Genomic DNA, 21,556 nt, shown 5'->3' with positions numbered 1-21,556 from the left:
CGAGCTCAAACAAAACCTCCTAAGTGTTAGCCAAATCTGTGATCAAGGACATAATGTTGTCTTTAGCACCAAAGACTGTGAAATAAGGAACTCTTCCTCGGGGGAACTTGTGGCGAAAGGGGTTAGAACTCCAGACAACATCTATATTCTGAACAAGATTCAAGAAGATAAATACTACTTAAGTCAAACAGATGAAAGTTGGTTGTGGCACAAGCGACTTGGACATACAAGCTTCGATAACATGATCAATATCAGCAAGATTAAAGCAGTACGAGGCATTCCAAAGTTATTCAAACCAAAGCAAGGAGTATGTGGCCCATGTCAACATGGAAAGCAAACTAGAACAAGTCACAAGACCAAGGAGTTCTCTACATCAAAGCCTTTGGAGATCATTCATGCTGATTTATGTGGACCAACTAGAACTCCAGCACTCCAAGGAAAAAGGTACTTTGCTTTATTTGTTGTTGACTATACTAGAATGATGTACCAGAATGATGTGGGTATATTTTATAAAATATAAATCCGAAGCATTTGAGTGTTTTAAGAATCTTAAATCTCTTGTGGAAAATGAAAAGGACTCTTAAGTGTCTCAGAACAGATAGAGGGGGAAAATTCACATCAAAAGAATTTGATGTATTCTGTAAAATACATGGAATTAAAAGAGAACTCTCTGCTGCCAGAACACCAAAGCAAAATGGGGTAGTTGAAAGAAGAAACCGAACAGTTCAAGAAATGGCAAGAACAATGTTAATAGCAGCTAACTTGCACACAAAGTTCTGGAAAGAAGCAGTCGGGACAGCTATCTATACATTGAATCGAACTCAATTGAGACCAAATAATGAAAAGAATCCTTATGAATTATGGAATGGAAGACCTGCGTCAGTAAAATACTTCAAGATTTTTGGAAGCAAGTGCTTTATAAAAATCAATGATGACTCACCAGGAAAATTTGATTCAAGGGTTGACGAAGGGATCTTTCTTGGATATTCTATAAGAAGCAAAGCCTACAAGTGCTACAATAACCGACTACGGAAAATAGTGGAAAGCATTGATGTGAAGATTGATGAAGACCTTCCAGAGAAAGAAATTGAAGAACATGAAGTTGATCCTCTCATTGAAGAAGAAGAACCTAAAGAAGAAAGAAAAAATCAAGAAATACCAAAGGAAAAAGAACCATCTTAAACTCCTTCAAAGATGAAACTTCTCCAAAAATATCACCTGGAAGAGCAAATTATTGGCAATATAGATGAAGGGATGCAAACCCGAAGAAGGATGACAAATACACCAAAGAAAAATGATATTGCTCTTCTATCCATGATAGAACCAGAAACATTTACTCAAGCAAGTAAGGATCCTCATTGGGTAAAAGCCATGGAAGAAGAAATGTCTTAAATTGAGAAGAATGAGACATGGGAGCTAGTACCTTGTCCAAAGGACAAAAACATAATAGGAACCAAGTGGGTGTTTAAGAACAAAATGAATGAAGATGGACAAATCATCAGAAACAAGGCAAGGCTTGTTTGTAAAGGCTATTCACAAATTGAAGGAATTGACTTTGAAGAAACGTTTGCACCAATAGTTCGTGTGGAAGCTATCAGGATGTTCTTGGCATTTGCTTGCTCAAAAGGATTCAAAATCTATCAAATGGACGTAAAATCAGCATTTCTGAATGGGGAACTCAAGGAAGAAGTCTACATGGAGCAACCAAAAAGGTTTAATCTAACAGAACGAAAAGACTTTGTTTGTAAGTTGAAAAAGGCATTATATGGGTTGAAACAAGCTCCTAGAGCTTGGTACGCAAGATTGGATCACTATCTACAACAACAAGGCTTCAAGAAGGGGGTGGCAGGAAGTAATCTCTACATAAAGACAGATGAGGATAAGTTACTAGTCACACTTGTTTATGTTGATGATCTGATTTTTGCTAGTAATAATGATGAGATGAGCCATGAGTTTTCTCAAAATATGTCAAAAGAGTTCGAGATGTCAATGATAGGAGAGTTATCTCACTTCCTTCGACTACAAGTATCTCAAACCACGGCAGGCATGTTTATATCTCAAGCCAAATATCTTAAAGACATGCTTAAAAGATATGGAATGGAAGACTGTGCACCCATGAGCACACCTATGACCACAAGTTGCAAAATGAGCAAAAATGATGACTCCCGTCCAGTAGATGCAACTCATTACAGGTCAATAATTGGAGCCCTTTTGTACTTCACTGCTACGAGACCCGACATTATGAAAGCAATAAGAATGGTGGGAAGATTTCAATCAGCTCCTAAACAATCCCATTTGTTGGTTGTGAAAAGAATTCTCAGATACCTGAAAAGAACTCCTGATTTCAGTCTCTGGTACCCTAAGAGCTCAACTCTTACTTTGACTGCATACACCGATGTTGATTGGGCCGGAAGTGTTGATGATTAGAAAAGTACTAGTGGAAATGCATTCTTCCTAGGAGACTGTTCAGTATCTTGGCTCAACAAAATACAGACATCCATATGACTATCTACAGTTGAAGTCGAGTATATAACTGCCGCAGATTGTTGTACTCAAATACTACGGATGAAGGAAGCTCTAAAAGATGTCAACATAGGTACAAATCAACCAACTACCATCTATTGTGATAACACAAATGCGATCAGCCTCAGCGAAAATCCAATGATGCACCCAAAGACCAAACATATCCCAAGCAAGTATCATTTCCTTCATGAACAAGTAGCTGAACAAAACATCATCTTGGAATATATCAATACTAAGGAGAAGATAGTTGATATCTTCACAAAACCTCTTCCTCGAGAAGCATTTGAACATCTTCGTCAAAAGATGGGAGTTATCTCTTTAGCATCACTTAAGTTGATTCATAAAGATGTTGCAGGACAGGGAAGCCATTCGATAGGGGGAGTCCCTGAGCACTCCTTTGCCATTGATGTCAAAGGGGGAGAGAAGAAGAATATTGCCATCAATAACAAAGGGGGAGATTGTTGACCTAGATTGTCATTGATGTCAATATGGCAATATTCTGGATGAGTAAACAATGATGTGAGGCCAAGGAGAAGTAGAGCAGATTCGTGAAGAAACAGGAGCAAGAAGCCATGAGGAGAAACCAAAGGAAAGCCAAGACAGTCAAGCCATTGGAGAGAATATCGGAAGTCATAGGAGCTATCAGAGCAGAGCTATCAAAGCAGAGAAAGCCACAGGAAAGCCAAGTATCGAAAGTCATAGGAGCTATCAGAGCAGAGCTATCAAAGCAAAGAAAGCCACAGAAAAGCCAAGTAAGTGTAAGAGCAGGAGATTGAGGAGGAGCCATATCGGGAGTATCGCATGTAATATATGCCAAAGAAGTTAACAGAAGAGCCAAAAGAGCGGAGGAGCCAAAAGAGCAGAGGAGTATATAATATCGGCAGAAATCAAGAAGACGGATGAAGAGTGAATGCACGTGGTTATATTCCAAAAGGTGGGTTTGTAATAGTGGCAGTGGTTTTCGGGCAGATGCTAGGCGGTAAGTGGTATTTAGAGGAGAGCGCCTGATTCCATTAACCGAGCGACACGTAGCACGAGGGTGGAGAGAGAAAACTGCTTTATCGAGCGTGTATTCTCCGTGCTATTTGTCCACCCGAAATCTCTGTGAACCGTTGGATCTTGCGGGAGGTGATCAACGGCAGAGGATCAACGGACTGTTTGAAACTTCAGGTGTAATATCAACCGTTGGATGGGATGGTAAGATCTACGGTGGAGGATTGATCTGAAAAAGGCAAACATCGGAAAATGTGCATGTATACGTACCCGATTGGACCATTGCAATATGATTTAATATATTATCGCATCCGTCGCATATCGCAAGCCTCTTGTAAAGCCTTGCCACATTGAAAGCGCCGATTGTGATATATATATGGACCCGACGGAGTTATTAAAAACAGTTTATAATAATATCGCGTCCGGGTATCGGGGAATTGGCTATGTTATGTGCAAATCTGTCGATTGCGATAAAGTTGTGGAGTTAATATAATATCGCATCCAGAAGGGGAATCGGCCATCGGCTATGTTTTGGGCACGACTTATAAAAGACCTCCAGAACTTGCGATTACGATTGAGATTGTGATGTGGCATGTGTGACCTCCCTGTTGGTACAACCCTATGTTGCCAGGAAACGTGGGTTCGGGGACGGGTACGGGGACGGGGACGGGAACGGGGACGTCATTTTTTGAAACAGGGTGCGTGGGTTCGTTGGGGGTATATTATAATTTATATATATAATATATAAATATTATATTTTATAAATTATAATATATGTGAAATTGTATATTTTTCAACTTTAAACAAGAAAACTAAAATACTTGTGATTTAAACTTTAGATATTTAAGCATGCACATCATTGAACATTCAACATTCACAATGAAATTTCAAAATTTCTAGTGTTATATCAAGTGTGAATTGGAGTTTACATATTAATAAGAATCATGATATATGTCCATTGTCATTCTACATTCAAAATTTGCCTTAAGGCATCTCCAATTTTAAAAAACTAGGAAATTTTAAAATACTAAAATAAAAATAGCTAATAGTGAACAATGGCTTCCTCAAGCCATGTCATCAACATCACTCAGATCTTCAGTTAGCATGCTCTCCAGGTAGGAATCACTCTCATCTCGAGGCTCTTTCTCATCCATAGCAACTGGAGGTAGCTCAATAAGGCCATCTGGTTGTATCTCCTCACCCACACACATAACATCATCTGTGTATTGGTCCCATCTCTTGAAAGGACCCTCCTTGTAACGAAGATCTTTTCGAGATATGAGACAAAGTGTGCTATGAATGTACACTAAGTTCTCTGCCTTCTTTGAGCCCAACCTATTTCTCTTTACTGAATGGATAAAGACATAAGTACTCCAATTCCTCTAGAAAGATGCAGAACTAGCTACTTGGAATATTAGGGGAAGCCCATTAAATTAATTAAAAATTAAAAAATTAAAATTAAAATGAACTCCAAAGAACCCGATTTTGGGGTTCCAAGTACCCATCATCAGGGTTCTTCGTACCTGTCAAGACAAAAGAACCCAATTTTTTTTAATGGAGAACCCGGTTCTTTATAGAAGAACCCGGTTCTTATGGGTTCTTCTCAGAAGCACCCATCCAAGAATCCGGTACTTGGGTTCGAGAACCCGGGACGGGTTCGAGAACCCCACCCCCGGGTTCCGGAACCCATGCAACATAGGTACAACCTCTCCTATGAAATCCTCCATAAATGTTGAATCTATTGTATAAATATTGAAAAAGGGCCTCCCTTATATAGTTTTAATATGCGACATTTTTCTATTATAATGCGGCCTCTCTTCCGCATTAACATGTCCTATAAGAATTTGATGAATCCGAAGAGACAGAGGAAGCCGAAAAGTGAGCGCAGAGGAAGCCGAAAGATCAAGCGAGCGAAGAGGAAACGAGCGAAAGCCAAAGGTCAGGAGTATCAGGCATATAAAACAGAGAACAAGGGAAAGTTTGAGAAGCTGGCAAACTGTAAGAAAAAAGGGAGCCAAAGTTCTGGCAGAAGTGGAAGGAACAGGAGGACAAAAGTAAGTCATAGGTCCAGCAGGGTTGGGAGCAAAGAATTACAACCAAACAGATCCAGACAGTTACAGCAGAGGGTTGGAGCCCTTGAGGTTAGTGCCTCAGAACTGAAAGGATTGGTGTACTGGGAGTTGGTGCTCCTAAATTCAAGGTTGGTGCCTTAACAAGACAGAGTTGGTGCTCTGGAGGTTGGAGCCTCACAAACAGTCCAAGTTGGTGCTTGGCAACTGATTGAAACCATATATATGTATATATATTGTACTTGATTTATTGCAAAAATCATATTTATAAAAGCATCTATTCCTGTTATCTATTTTTATGTTCCAAATATAAATGTTTTTAACTGATAAAAATAATAATTGAAAAGAAATACTGATTCATCCCCCCCAGTATTTCCAGCAATTATAATGAAGATGGGCAAACCTCTAGTGCCATTGAAGAGATGAGTCACACAACATGGTCCCCAATGGACTTCCTACAACTTGAAAAAGCAACTTTGAAAATTATATTTTCAAACACGTACCTTTCCATCGATGAATGCCACCTTGAAACCTTTGACTTCCATTACCGAAATGGACACCAGGTTTTTCTTGAGATCAAGTACATAAAGAACTTCTTGAAAATGAATCGCGTTACCCTCATTCAATTGAGGGGTAACATTCCCTACACCCCTTTCGAGATAGGTGGCATTGACTCCAAGTATAATCCCCGCCACTGTTTCCATCTCTACCAAATTAGAGAGAGTTTCCTTCTATCTGATGAAGTGCCTTGAAGCACTACAATCAATAAGCCAGATTCCCAAAGAGTCTGGAGGAGAAGTAGTGGAGAGGGCCAATATAAGATAATACTTCTTTAGCTTATCAGAAACAACATTTGATTCTTCATACCTGGAGTTCCTTGCTTTCTTTGAAGAGTCAGCCATTTCCTTGATGACCTGCATTACCTGTCATTCCTCCGATCATTGAAGATGTCCTTGGAATGATTGTTATCATCATCAAGTGATGTGTCCCTACCATTCGAACACTCCTTCGCATAATGGCCAAACTTATTGCAAGCAAGGCATCTGCCTTTCCTTCCACCCTTAGATCCGAGCTTCCCATTGAAGTGATCTTTAGGTAGGCCATCAGATGCTTCCATTATGCAACTCAGATATTAATCTCTGCTTCGACTTCACCCTTGGTGAATTTGAAGAGGGATGAGGAACCCATTGAGTCTTTTGTCCTTTCCAATTGTCTTCGGTGATTGCTCTTTCACTCTTGCTTGGGCTTTGTCTTCACCTCAGCTCTGATACCATGTTAATTTTAGGTATGTTCTATGCTGAGAGCAAATTTACTTCAATTTTCCATATTAGCTCAATATCAATTCCAGATTAGCAATCACATTTAGCATGATAGTAAAATGCAGATAGAACATAAACATAAATCACAGAAAACAAGCCAAGACAAGAGGACACAAGATGTGGCGCCAGCCAGGGACAAACCCCAATGTGGGGAAACCCTTGATCAATTCTTCTTATATGTTCTTCAATAGTTCAGCAGAGAGAGAGATAGTACATATACATCAGAAGTCAGCATCTTGACTTATCAAAATAAGAGCAGAGATCTTCTCTAAGAAGATGTCACATGAGGTAGTTGATCTGGACACAGGTGATTCCATCACCTTGCTGTACCTATCACTGTGTTGCACCATGCTGCACCATCATACCATGTCCATTATCATTGTGTTGCACCATGTTGCACCATCACTGAGTTGTACCTCATAATGATTCACCCAACATGCCTCTTCATCATCATGCTGCACTATTCATCATGCTGCACTATGCATCACTGTGTTGCACCACTGTCACTGTGCACTATGTTACACTATTCATACTGTTGTATCCATCATTGTGCACTATGTTGCACTATTCATACTGTTGTATCCATCATTGTGCACTATGTTGCACCATTCCATCATTGTGCACTATGTTGCACCATCATACTGTTGTATCTAAACATGTTGCTCCATACACCTTACTATACCATGTTGTTGCAATATACCATGCTGCTGCATCCATCACATCATGTTGTACCCATTTAGATCTAAGATAGCAACACCAAGGTAGTCCTAGCTACGGTGTTATGGCCTGTGGCCTAGCACATAGCAATGTTGAAGAGAATGTTTCGAAACTTTACTTTCATCAAACCATGAAAGAGTGCAGACATATATATCACTGATATACAGGTAGATCCATATACTGTCCTCGTCTGAAGTCATTCCTTTGAGAGATTGCATATAGGATTGATGTAGATAACATCCTTAGGACAACGAATAGCCTTCCTTTTGATAGCGTCTTAAGGTCTCTTATTAGACCTGCTTTTAGAGCACATGGACAGAGTTATAAGGCTGTATATATGTCTCCTTTTTCTACTAATAAATCTTCATACAAGCCTGCGGCTAGGGCACATTGACAGTGGATTTAGGGTCTCATAGATCAGCGTCATAAGGTCTCTTAGACCTACGTTATAGATGCCTTCTCCACTATGTTAAAGCCTTCTTCGTGTTAGATCATCCTCACATAACAGCGTATTAGATTTAGGGCATCATTAGTGTTTACTTCCTTACTGCGGCTAAGGTAGGATAGATCCTCCATGACAGCGTTAGGGTGACAGCAATAGGATCCCTTCATGACAGCGATTGGATCTATCCTTTATGACTGCGTTTCAATCTAAACAACAGTTAGGGCATCCCTTATTTAGAACAACGTTAGGGCTTCTACTTAGCTGTAGGTAGGGCTTCTTCATCTCAGCGTTTAGGGTTGTTGCAACCAGCATACAAGCCCTTGGATTTAATGCGTTCTAGTCCCTTGTTGAACTGCGTCCAAGTCCCTTGTAGAATTTTGGTTTAGGGCATGGCAGACCTCTTCTTAGGACAACGTATCCTCTTGAGGACTTTCCCTTCCACTAAAACCCAAAACAATGGAGAGAAGATATCACAAGAGGTGAGTCAAAGATGACTTTCAAGGCACCTCTATTTATACTAAAACGTGGAGGACAAGTGGGGATTATTTGGTTGTTGGCCGACCTTGACGAATTGTCACATAACACAAATAAATTCATATCTCCATGAATACTTGTCGGAATCGAATGATCTTTAGATCAATCCTACACCTCTCGATGAGAGGAATCCAAGAAATATATCAGTTGCCATAAATAAGTAGACCCATATGGAGTCTGGCCCTAGTTGCAATTTTAACATGTTTGCAAGATCCACCACATAGAAGTCATCAAGAAATGTGCAATTGCCCAATGTCACGTTCAAGCACAGAATCCTTTGTGTGCATGTCATGTTGTATCCATCAGCCACCACGACGTTGAATCCCTCAAACTCTTCTGTAGAAAAACCTCTCTTTGCCACCAAGGCTGCATCGATGAAGTTGTGAGTAACCCTGCCATTGACCTAGGCTAACTCATTGTCCTTGTATGACCCCCCTAATCCTGAAGGCGTTGTATCTAGGGACACCAGAAAAAGTGACGATAGTACCATCCTTAATCCCCGTACAAGACTTCTCATCCCTTTTAGCTTCCTCATGGGACCACTCCTTCTCTGAACTACTAGGCTCACTGCTTGGTGTTGGCATTGTATCTTCTTCATCATTGTTGTCTAATAATACCACAATATAGTAGACCTTTCCCTTGCCAAAGCATCTGTGACCTGGTTCCCATGGTTCGTTGCAACTAAAGCTAAGTTTCTTCTTTCTCAATTCACTCTGAGTCTCATCATCCAACATGTCCTTCCCAGCCCACTCTCTGTGAAACGGGCTCTTATCTCTATTCTTCTGAGTGATGAGTGGTTAGGATGGAAATTTAGCTTTGGGCATTGCATCTTCCATGTCTCACGTCCTAGTGATGGCATCTTGTAAGGTGGTGGGCTCGAAGGCATTGACCCAACCACATAGTGTTTCGGCTAAACCTTTTGTGAAGAGCATGATCAGCCTCTGTTCAAATATGTTTGTCGCCAAAACAACTACTTGCTGAAATTCTGAAATGTAGGCATCTAGTGTTCCAGTCTACTTGAATTGTGCTAGCTCCCTGAAGTGCATCTCTGAATCCTTCTTGTCAAATTGGTCTATTAACCTTTGTGTGAAGTCCACATAAGAAGTAATGCTGGAATGTTCCAGGGTGATCAATCCGTGGTACCACCATTCATGAGCTTCTCCTTCCAAATGCAGGGTGGTGATGGCCTCTGCTTCCAACATTGGGTTAAGTTGGAAGTAAGTGTCTAACTTTTGTACCCAAGACCTTGCCAAGTATTTGGATGACCCATCAAAGGATGGGATGGACAGTTTCCCAACCTTGCACAGTAGATCAAAGTTTGGTTGTGTGCGCCTAACTTTTGTACCCAAGACCTTGCCAAGTATTTGGATGACCAACCAAAGGATGGGATGGACAGTTTCCCAACCTTGCACAGTAGATCAAAGTTTGGTTGTGTGCCCATATTATGATCTCTAGGCCTATTTCTGTACTTAATGTCACTGAACTCCGTAAAGGTCATAGCTACTCAAAGTTCAAACATCCTCTACTAGTGATGCATATTCCGGGAAATATTCTAATTCGTTCTATTCTAGTGGTCCTTGGTTTACTGCTCCCTGACCAAATAGATAATGGGGTAGTAGAGGTTTGGTGGTCCTCCTACTAGTTGCCCTCATGTTAGTTTGTGCAAGGATGTTAAAAGGACCAGCAAAATAGTTGTTGCTTCCCTCTGCTTGACTCCAGCTGCCGCCATTAAATCCACTAACACAATGTTACCCGCATTACTCAGATTTGCCAAAATTTGGGTAAGAAGTTGGGCCACCTATTGCTGCCCTTGTGCCATCTATTGAGGCATCTGTTATTGTCCTTGTGCCATCTGTTGAGCCATCTACTACTACCCAGTTGCTACCTACCCCAAGATGTCTAAGGGGTTAATCTTTGGTGGTTGCTCTCCCATGGCCGCCATGACCGAATCTGTATAACTATCGTTGCCCTTCTTTTTCCTGACTATAACATTTCCCCTATCCTCTGAAAGCATCCAGAAATCATATACTCGTAGGTTGGGAGGATGCACAACTTTGATTACACTGTAATATCCCTCTTGGAGAGATCACCCACGGGATGCAATTATGAGTTAGGGTTTTCAACAAACATATGAAAGAATTGTATTTCATAATAATGTTGTAGTACTCATCAATCCATACAACAATGAGATCTTCATTGAATACACAAGTAGTATAGTGAACAACTCAAGCAACAGTTGATTCCACAAGCAACCACTATATGTATATGCATGAGGAGACTTTATGTACTTTGTTTCTAATGGTTTGGAATCTTCAAAATGTTTTTTTAATTAAAATCAAAGTATTTTATGTAATTTTAGTAACCAGGTAATTGCAATTAGATTAGTCTGAATCAATCCAAGTTCGAGTCCGTGTTCAAGTTGACCCTCAACCAATTCCAAGTCCAAGACCAAGTTTAAAAACTATGATAAAAAGGAGCTCTCTCTCCATTGTAATGGTTGTTGGCAATTTGGGGATTGAGGAGCCCACCCACTACACTTCATTATACATCATATTGGCACGCTTATGGAAGACCGGAGGTGCATAGCATCGATCTGTCTATTGTGAAGCCTTTTATGTGTGCAATCTTTCTCACATGTCATTTATTATTGTCAAAGACCCTTGTAGCATTTTTATGAAGGCCTTGTAATGAAGCATGTGTCATTTGGATAATGTAAAGCAAGGACTTGATCCGTCTTATAATCAATGTCGTTATATTAAACTTTCATTTAACAAAGGTTGTTGCTTGGAATAACATAACATCACCTTCAAAACATTGTTTTAGAGTAGCAATCTTAACTCTCCAAGGTCAAATTTCTGCATAAATCTCAACAATTTAAGGCTGATTTGTCTGAGTTGCACAAGACTAGCCCTTTGATGCTTGGGACTTTACATCATACAGGGGTGCTGGATTTTGTTGTAACAGTGCAGATTTGTTATCAAAAGCAGGATAGAAAATTGATGAAAATTACATGGGAGTAAAACAATTTGTCCCCATTAAGCTGATTTCTTTTCACGTCTAGCTCATGAGGAGCTGACTGGATTCAAATTGAGCTTTAGTTGTAAAAGCTTAAGCTTTTCAAGAGATCAGATTTGCTACATCCAGACTCCATTCAATCAACATGCACTAATATTATGTGATCCTGACATTTCCATTCCTACTGTGTTTTGTAAATTTTTACCTTGTCTGTCATTCCAGGACTTCCCAGAGGTTGGAAGCAGATACAGTTAAGCCTTGTTCAAAATATTCAACATAACGACTCATTCTGTGAAAATTGTAGCCTTGGTTTTCAAATTCCCTATCCAGTTTTGTCAGCTGAGAACCATCGTTAAGAAGTTTTACTCTAACAATTGGCTTGAGCTATATTAAATTCATCTTAGATATGATATATGCAGATTGCACGTATCCTACCATATATAACAACAAAATAAAAATATCATGGAGAACTTAGCTCCTTTTCAAATCAACAGACATGAAAAGGATGCATGAAAAGTTACACACCAAACTTTCTCGCTCTGATGGCCTTCCTTCAAAATAGCTCGCTTTGATCCGCTTGATAGCAACATCTGATCCCTTCCATTTTCCATGATAAACTGTCCCATATGTGCCAGAACCAAGCTCTCGTATTTCTTCCAAGTCAGCATTTTTTTATTGTTTGGATTGGATCGCATCATAAAGCATAAGCTGAAGGATAGAATTGACATGTGACTCCACATACCAATTTAGGACAAAAATGTAATGAACAAATCATGCTTCAAATTCAAAACATGACTCTCAAAGAGAAAATTAGCAACTACCTCAGAAAATAAATGAAGATTGAAATATACTAATTATACCTGTAAACCTTTATCCAGTGCTTGGGCCTTAGCTTTTGTTGAAGCACTCTTTGCCATGTCCACTGAATGATTGTGGACATCTTCATCTAACCCCAAAGAATTGTTCTGGCCCGAAAATAATTTCATTCATTTAATTGCAAACACAAAGAGGAAATCATAGGGAATAAACATGAGAAACAATTCAACTTACAAACAAAGCACTTCCTGTCTATGCATACCTCAGGAACTTCTTGTTGCACTACATTTTCTTCCAGATCTGAAATAGGAACTACAGTCCCAACATGATCATTCTTATAGGCCACTTGTTTTACCTCTTCTTTTGCTTTTCCAGAAGAATCCTTCTTGTCTAATATCTCATATCTTGAATTCATGGATGAAGACAAAATATTTGGACCATATAAAGATAAATCCATGTTTCTGGATGTCCTGTTAATATCCTCACCCATTTTACCATTCAAGCAAGTTTTATCCACACCTTCATCTTGCCTTGGTAGTTCTAAGCCATTTGAATTGCACTCCACTGACAGCTCTTCTGTGATAGGCATCACCCTGTCACTTCCAGTAATGGAATTGTTCTCTAACTCGTTATGTTTACTTCCTTCTTCAAGTTCTGCCCATAGGGTCTCTCGTACAACAGTGTCAACACTATTTGGTGGAGTTTGATCATATATTGGAACAGTTGTAGAGGTTACAACATTGCTTCTTTGAGGTGAAGAAACTGATACAAAAGTAAAATTTTCAGAAGTTGCTGCATCAGTAGGTTTGTTAGGTACAAGAGCAACTGAAGAAGTTATTGCATGCAAAAAATCACTGCTAGAAAGAATTTCATTGTCCTCCAGAAGGGTGAATGCATTAGGTTCACATGAAATATCAGTTCCCCTCAGAAAACCTGTATTCCTCTTGAACGATTCAGTGACTGGAAATTTAATGTCCTCAGTCTCCCTTGTGAAATCAAAATCCTTAACATGCTGATTGTCCTGATAAAAAGCATTTGTATTCTTTTGCAAAGCATCATTTGACCAGTAATTTGGAATATTTGCTTCAGCTGCATCATTTGTTTTATTATATGGGTAAACATGCTCCCTCCTTTCTATATTATGGCCATCTCTTTGACCAAGAACAGCATTCACATCCTCACCTTCTGCATCTCTATGAAATCCAAGCCTTTGCCCATCACTTGACTGCAAATGAACCACAGAGTTATGATCTGAATGAGTTTCAATCCTCATATGCTCTAGCTTCCTCTGTGGAGCATTTCCCAAATTAAGTGCCTTGACATCCTGTAAAAGCCTTTCTCCACCGTGCATGGCAGCAAAGTTTTCATTTTCCACTGCTAATTCTGTAGAAAAACCCTTGTCTACGGAGGTGTAACATGGAAAATTCTACCAGGATGCACACCAGATAACACCTTGGATAGTGATCCCAAATGTTATTTTGCCCTAAATCACTCTGCATACTGTCCCCCACCACATGAACACCATTTACTTCTCCATCAGCCAACATTCTTGCTTTTTCTACTTGATGATTCACCTGATGCAGAACCAAGCCCCTTGTTTTTTCTCTGTCATCACGAAAACTAGCAAGTTGTTCAGTCTGCTCAGCAGCATACATCCTGTGATCCATTCCGGCATTTAAGTTCTCTATGGATAACTCCCTTGAGACAGAAGGGTAATACTCCCCACTTTCATTGTGCTTCCAGAAATTCACCTGGTCTGACCTGTATTGCTCTGAATAACATGGTAACTGCTCTTGATATGAATTTAAAATCCAAGCATCAGCTAAGTTCTCCTTTGATTGTATGCCAGCATAATGCCGGTCTTCAAACCTTTTCGGCAAATGGTTCAAATTTTGTCCTTGAAATCTAGCATCCTCCTCTGTAAATGGAGACTGCTGATGATACATGATATGCTCATCAACTGGTGTATAGCTAGTGTAGTTTGGGTGAAAATTGAGGGGTGCTAAATTTCCCCTCAACTGGCTGCTGATGTAATCCACTCGGTTTCCGTACTCATCATAGACCCAAGGAACTTGCACATGATGATGATGATTTTCCAAATATCTCTCTTGAGAACTGCTAGGATTTATGTCCCGAGCTCCTGGCATAGAATCCATATGTTCCAAAACAGTGCCCGACTGTGATGCAGAAACGAAATCATGAGAATAGCGTGGGCTTGTGGCATAATAAAGGGAATTATGTTCATGATCATTGTACAACACTTGGTGTAGTTCATCGTCAATCTGTAAATGTTGGAGTTGCTCTCCTTGCCTACCCAAAGGATGCAGAAAGGTGTTTTTTTGCCTTGAATTTGAACTGTCAAGCTCATGATGATGATCTTTGTAAATGTGCTCTTGATCATGGTGAACCCCAGAAGAATTGTGCCCAGCAGCCTGGTGATATACTAGTGGCTTCTGTTGTGGCTGAAGGCAAACTGGGGAATTCATATCGAACTGATGAGATGAAAGATTGGAAATTCGCCTATTATCATTGCCCACTTCACCAACAACAATTCCAGATTGGACATTTACATGCTGCTGCTCAAATTGCTGCAGATTTCCACGGGCTTCAACATGTGTCATAAACGGATCCACCACTTTCTCTTTGTATTGTCTGTTGATTAATATTTCTGGATGAATCTCACTGCCGATATCAGATTGTCGTTTCAAAGGAAATTCAAACCCAGGCACCACAGGAATTTCATGATAAGATTCATGCAGGGGAGGTGTGATATTACTAATCACGTGTGAATGATGACTGCTAACATCAACTTGCTGCTCTTGATCGGGAAATTCAACCCTGGATAATGGAGAAATTTCCAGATAAGAATCACGCTGGCGGGGCATCTGCTGCTGATGAAGACTGCTAACCTCAGGTTGCCCTTTCAAAGGAAATTCGAATCTTCCAATCTCAGATTGCACTTTTGAAGTAAATTCAGCTCTCGATACCATGGGAACTTGGAGATAGGATTCATGTCCTTGGGAGACATACTGATAACGAACATTTCCGAACTCAGCTTGTCCTTTCAAAGGCAATTCACCCCTACCGACCTCAGATAGCCCTTTTGAAGAAAATTCAGATCCAGACATTCTGGGAATTTCCTGATAGGGTTCACATCGATTGGACAGAGACTGCTGATGAAAACCGCCAAACTCAGAATGTCCCTTTGAAGGAAAATCGCGCTTGTTGACCTCAGATTGCCCTTTTGAAGAAAATTCAACTCCAGATACTGTCGGAATTTCGCGATAGGATTCGTGTCTATGAGGCACATATTGTTGATGAAAATTGCTTAATTCGGACTTCTCCATTGAAGGAAACTCACCCCTGCTGACCTCAGATTGCCTTTTTGAAGGAAACTCAACCACAGATACCATGGGGATTTTCCCGTAGGATTCATGTGCGTAAGGCACAAACTGCTGATGATGAGACTGTTGATGACCGCTTTGTTCAGAATGCACCTTCGGATGTAATTCAACACCCTGGCTGTTAGGATGTAATTCAAAACCCTGCGGTTCGTGCCAGGACAGATTACTATTGGGCAAATACTGATGATGATGTTGACTATCAAGCTCCAATGCTCGCCTTTTCACAGGGAACTCGATCCCCGGCTCGCGTTGGCCACCATCGACATCCAAGATCAAAGACTCGTGAGCAGAAACACTTAAATTATGTACATACTGATGATGACTACTGACCACCTCAGCTTGCCCTCTTGCAGGGAATTCAAGCCCTGGGGTTTCTCCATGCTGGACCAAATTACTGCTATGCACATACTGATGATGGTGGTGGTGATGACCACTGGGATTCTTACAAGAATGATCATGAAAATGAGGGCTCTGCCTATGATATTGAGAGGGAGAAGAAGGCGGGGATGACGAAGCAGATCCTCCAACCTTCACAAAGGGTTTCATCGAAGAAACCGGCAATGCCACAGAAACATGCTGCGCAACGCCGGCTTCACTTAATGAACAATTACCGCTATTATTATTGCTGTTGCTGTTGTTATCAGATTGTCTGATTATTTCAACCACGGAATTCAAAGCATCCACATACCTCTGTTCGGGGTCCCGGGGATCATTGCCGTCTATCGACGAGAATTTTGACGGGAATTCATTGTGCTGCCGATGATGATCCTCATCTTCTCCGGCTGCGAACAAGAAAAGCCGTATTTTCGACAAAACCCCTTCGCCAGCATCGAGTATGTCGTACTCCTCCATCATATGATAGACATCATCGTCGCACAACACGGAAACCAAGGAGTCCAAATCGTCCTGCGGCTGCTGGTATTTCAGCGTCAACAGCTCCTCCCGATCATAAATCTCCTGCAATTTCCACATCAGTTCACGGTAATTGACGTCCCTGGCGACGGACACGATCCGCGTATCGCCGCCGGCATAGCGCAACTTCCCGTCCGAGGGTCTGGGAAGAATCGAACCCCCAAAGCTGCACAGGAATTTCACCTTGTGCTGCATGGAATGATAATCCCCGTCTTCTGCCGCCACCGCCGATCCTTTAACATCCGCCATTGCACCGGACGACCCGACCTCGGACTTGCACGTCAAGATTAACCAAATTCCACAAAACTCTCTCTGAATTCCATGAAGCAAATGACGCCGGGCCCCGAGAAGACCCGGGATCGAACCCCGCCGGGTGTTGTGAATAAATCAGAGCAGGCCATCACATTCTGTTACAGACTACGCGAGGGAAAAACACAAAAATTTAAAAATGATTTCAGCTTTTCCATCCAACTTGAAGGCATACCGTTAAAATAAATGGCGGAGCCCCCACGATCAACAAACAAACCCTATGGAATACAGTCCATCCAATCCAAACCGACACCTGCTGCCAATTTTATTTTATTTTGGCCTCAAATGCTACCCAAGCCAAAGCTGAAGCCCAGGCCCAAGCCCTCAGTTGCTGACATCCTCTGATATCTCTGTGTTCATCTGAAGTTCAAGAGTGTGTGAATTTACTTTCGAATTTCCCCGAGAGGAGCCACGTGTCTATTCAAGAAATCACGAGTATTTTGAATTTCTTATAATGTGCGATTATTTTTGGTTTTATTCTGGTTCGCTTTTTAGGAGGTGATGGTTCGTTATGGGGCGGTTTCTACTCTTTTTTGTGGGGTGGGAAGCCACTCTCGAATTATTTGGTTGGGAATATCTTATGTGTATGGATGAGATGTGAATGATAGAAAAGGTGGCTGTTTTATGTTTCGGAAGTGTGTTTGGTTAAATTTATTGGAAATTTGATAGAAATTACAAGTTGAATATGTGGCGTCTGTTTTTTAGATTTTTGAGGGTAGAATTCATTATGTATTAAAAAACATGGATAACTAGATAAAAATAAAATAGGTAAGTTTTATTTTCATAAAAATAGATTTTAGTGGAAAAAATCAAAATGTAAAATAGTTAGTGTACTTTATAGTAGATTGAAAAGCAAGTTTTGTTTTGATAAAAATAAATTCTAATGAAAAAATCAAAATGTAAAATAGTTAGTGTATTCTATAGTAGATTGAAAAGTAAAATGGTAAAAATTCTTAAATCGCTTTTTTTATCATAAGCGTAAAATTGTGAATTAAAATATAAAAAAGCTATTCCAAAGTCAAATGATGAGAACTTGTTTTTCACTTTCATTTTTTCGGAATAGACATAAGATTTTAAAGAATTTTAAATAGCCTCATATTTTCTTAACCTCTCTTATATCATCATTGTAATCAATAAAATGCATGAAGGTGTTTATTTAATTCAGTGTTCTTGTGGAACTTCCTATATTGGAGAGACAAGGAGTTCCATTTCATAAAGGATTCGCACTCTAGGAGTTCCATTTCACAAAGGATTCGGGAGCACTCAGCGGACCTTAGGCACTCTAAGACTCCTCTCTGTATGTTGAATTAAAGAAACACCATATTTGCTTAGAGGATTCTAAGGCACTCTAAGACTCCTCTCTGTATGCTTAATTAAAGAAACACCATATTTGCTAGAGGATTCTAAGGTCCTCGGGAGGGTTAACCATTTCCATCTCCGTAAATTAAGAGAAGCCATTGAAATTGAAAAGAGGAGTAAGACTCTTAATAGGGATGATGGATGGAAGTTAAGCATTTCATTCTTAGGTCCCTTCTCTTTGTTCTTAACCCCTTGTTTTCCTTCCTCTGTCTTGGTTGGTGGTGTCTTGTTCTTTGGCTTTTAATTGTATTGTTTTTATTTTATTTGATTAATGAATTTTAAAAAAAATCAAGCCATATTCAAACATATGGGTATTATGATAATATTATTGATTTTTATTTATTAACTTTTTATTAATAATATTTTGTATTAATTTCCTTTTTTATTAGATTATTATAATTTTTCAATCAATTAAAATTAATATAATTTATTTATAGAATATAAGATAAAAATAATAGGAATTATTAAGTTCATATAATATTATAATTATGAATGAGTTATAAAACAATATGAATGGTAAACAAATTATAAAATATTATTTTAAAAATGGTAAAATATTTGGAATAAATTCTAAAATAATATGAATAATTAAATGAAATAAAATGGATTATTTTAAAATAGAAAGTCAAAAATAACTATTGAATATATTACTTTTTATTTCTTAATGTTCTTTCTTGATAATTGTTCTTTTGAACTTTGGATAATTATAGTTCATCTCTCGAATATATATTACCAGTATGTTGATCTTGCTCCTCATCCTTGTCTTGATGATGAACCTAGATTAAGGTTGGAAAAGCGTCGACCAATAATTCTCCATGTGATTTTCTAGAAGATCTTAATCATTATATCATGAATCACAGAAGCATCCAATCTGAGAAAATAAAAAATTGATTTTTATTTTGGAAAGAGAAAATAAAAAACCCCTCTAGTTTTTAAACCTGTGACCTCTTAGGAGGAAACACATGCTCTTAACCATTAGGCCCACTCAAGTCGTATAAAATAATAATAACATAAATTCATGTATGGGGGTTTACGCAGTGCGTTATATTAGATATCATTTTGGGATTCAATTGCATTAAGTAAGTCTGAGAGGTAGTCATAAGTGACTAATTTCTCATGATTTTAAATAGTTCACTTAGCACTCATTGCATCGGGTCATAAGTGACTAATTTCTCATGATTTTAAATAGTTCACTTAGCACTCATTGCATCGGGTGATGCTCACAGGGGTGAATGACTTACTTAACGCACTTGAATCCCAAAATGATATCTAACATAAATTCATATAAAATTGTAATTTTTCAAAAGAATAATTTTTTATATATAATTTTTTTATCATTAAATACGAAGGAATTAATACAAGACATGGAATGAAATGACCAAAAAAATTACACATCCCAATGAAATGAAAAAAAAAATTACACATCCAATTTAAAATTACTCCTCTCAATGTTTATAGATTTAAAGTTTATGATGAAATTAAGGTAGTTTCTTATTTACATATTATTATGCACATATGTATATACATAATTATTTATTTTGGTGTAGTCTAAAATAGATGAAATAAAAATATCTACAAAAATTTGGACAAATTTACTATTAAAAAATGTCTAAACAAAGGTCATTTTGTCTATTAGTTAGACTATACATTTATTTTTTATTTTTTTATATTACCTATTGAAATAAAATATTAAAGAATGTCAATTAATCTCTTACTTTTTTAAAGTTCGATCAATCATATTAATCTTAGTGGATATTAATCATAATCATCATTATTAAATAATATATATTTCAAATAATAATAATAAGTCAATCTAGATATCTTTAAATAAAAATTATAAATTACACTTTTTAATAATAATAAATCAATACTAATAAATATCCCTAAAAAATCATCATAAATCTATTTACCTTTAAAAACTAAATTAAAATAAAATATTTATTTCAATAAATATATAACTTTCAACCGGTAACATCTAGAGTCGGCGCTAAATCTAAATTAAAATAAATTAGTTATTTCTATATATATAACTTTCAACCAATTATCATCTATAGTCGGCACTAAATCTGTAAACACTTTACAATTAACCCATTTCCCAGACTAAATTTTAAAACTTCACTATAAAGTTCCTACATTAAATAAAGCAAAAATATCTATTATTTTTCATTAAAATTTTACCTAAATTTTTGGTAGTTTCCAGCTATTATCCTACCATACAATGTACAAGAGTGTGTATGAAAAGGAGTGGTCAAATGTTATAAACATTTTTGTTTTTATGTTGATGCCAACTTTCTTCATAAAGGAGCGAGGAGCATCTTTGATTTAGTGGATGGTTTCAAATGGATATGCAATTTCCACACACATGTTTAACATAAATGTTTTGTTTTATTGTTTTACTATTATATATAAAAAATTAATTTATTAAATTTAATATATGTTAGTATAATTATATTAAAAATATTAATATGGTTGATATAGTTGAAAGTTTCATTTGTATTTACCATTAATAAATATACAACACAACAACAAAAAAAATCTATTGCAATAAAAATATTATTAATAACTATTGTAACAAAAATATTATTATTAATTTTGATTTTACTTAACCCTTAAGAATTCCAGATCATGATTAAAAATAGAATTGTTGAAGAGTTTTTATCCTTTACAACCAAGATATAAGGTATAAAATTAGGTATGCTTTGAAAATCTCTAGGAAATTGGTGGGCGATGAGCCACTTAGCACGAATCTAATTTTTTAAATTTATTAAAAGTCAATGCAACCTACCAAACTTTGTAACACACTAGAGCCCTTGATAAGCATTTTCAAACGAAGCATATGTTGAGCATATTCCCTTGAGAACCAATCTAGATCGTTAACTAAAAAAATAAAAAGAAGTCAAGATCCTCGTCCACCTTAAGTTGAAATAGGAAGCCTTAATTAATTGGAAATTTTTATTATATAATATAGATATTTAACCTCTCACCTAGTCATCTGATCTTTATGTGAAAGAATTATTAAATGCAAAACAAAGGTTGGAGGTTTTAGAAGCTAAAGGGCAGGAAAGAGATCATAAAATTCATATAATAACAGCTAAGAACAAAGCTTTATCAGAAAGCAATAAAGTTTTAAAAGAACAAGTG

General features: G+C 38.0%; 1 protein-coding gene across 1 annotated transcript in view; it reads right to left on the bottom strand.

The window, feature by feature from the left end:
* The window catches only part of LOC149146030 (uncharacterized), a 144,839-nt gene extending 127,385 nt beyond the window's left edge, over positions 1-17,454 (bottom strand). Inside the window, exons 1-4 of the mRNA XM_089452634.1 lie at positions 13,799-17,454; positions 12,694-13,656; positions 12,476-12,580; positions 12,141-12,284 (exon numbers count right to left, since the gene is read on the bottom strand). Coding sequence (XP_089308760.1) covers positions 12,141-12,284; positions 12,476-12,580; positions 12,694-13,656; positions 13,799-16,996 — 4,410 coding nt within the window. The 5' untranslated portion in view covers positions 16,997-17,454. The remainder of the gene's footprint in view (positions 1-12,140; positions 12,285-12,475; positions 12,581-12,693; positions 13,657-13,798) is intronic.
* Positions 17,455-21,556: the final 4,102 nt, after the last annotated feature.

Source organism: Pinus tabuliformis, chromosome X (genome assembly GCF_031772625.1).
Source record: "Pinus tabuliformis cultivar Carrire ecotype Pingquan chromosome X, CPIR1, whole genome shotgun sequence".
In the NCBI taxonomy this organism is placed as follows: Eukaryota; Viridiplantae; Streptophyta; class Pinopsida; order Pinales; family Pinaceae; genus Pinus; species Pinus tabuliformis.
Note: the sequence above shows the minus strand (reverse complement) of the source record. Positions and strands in the feature narration are given on the sequence as shown.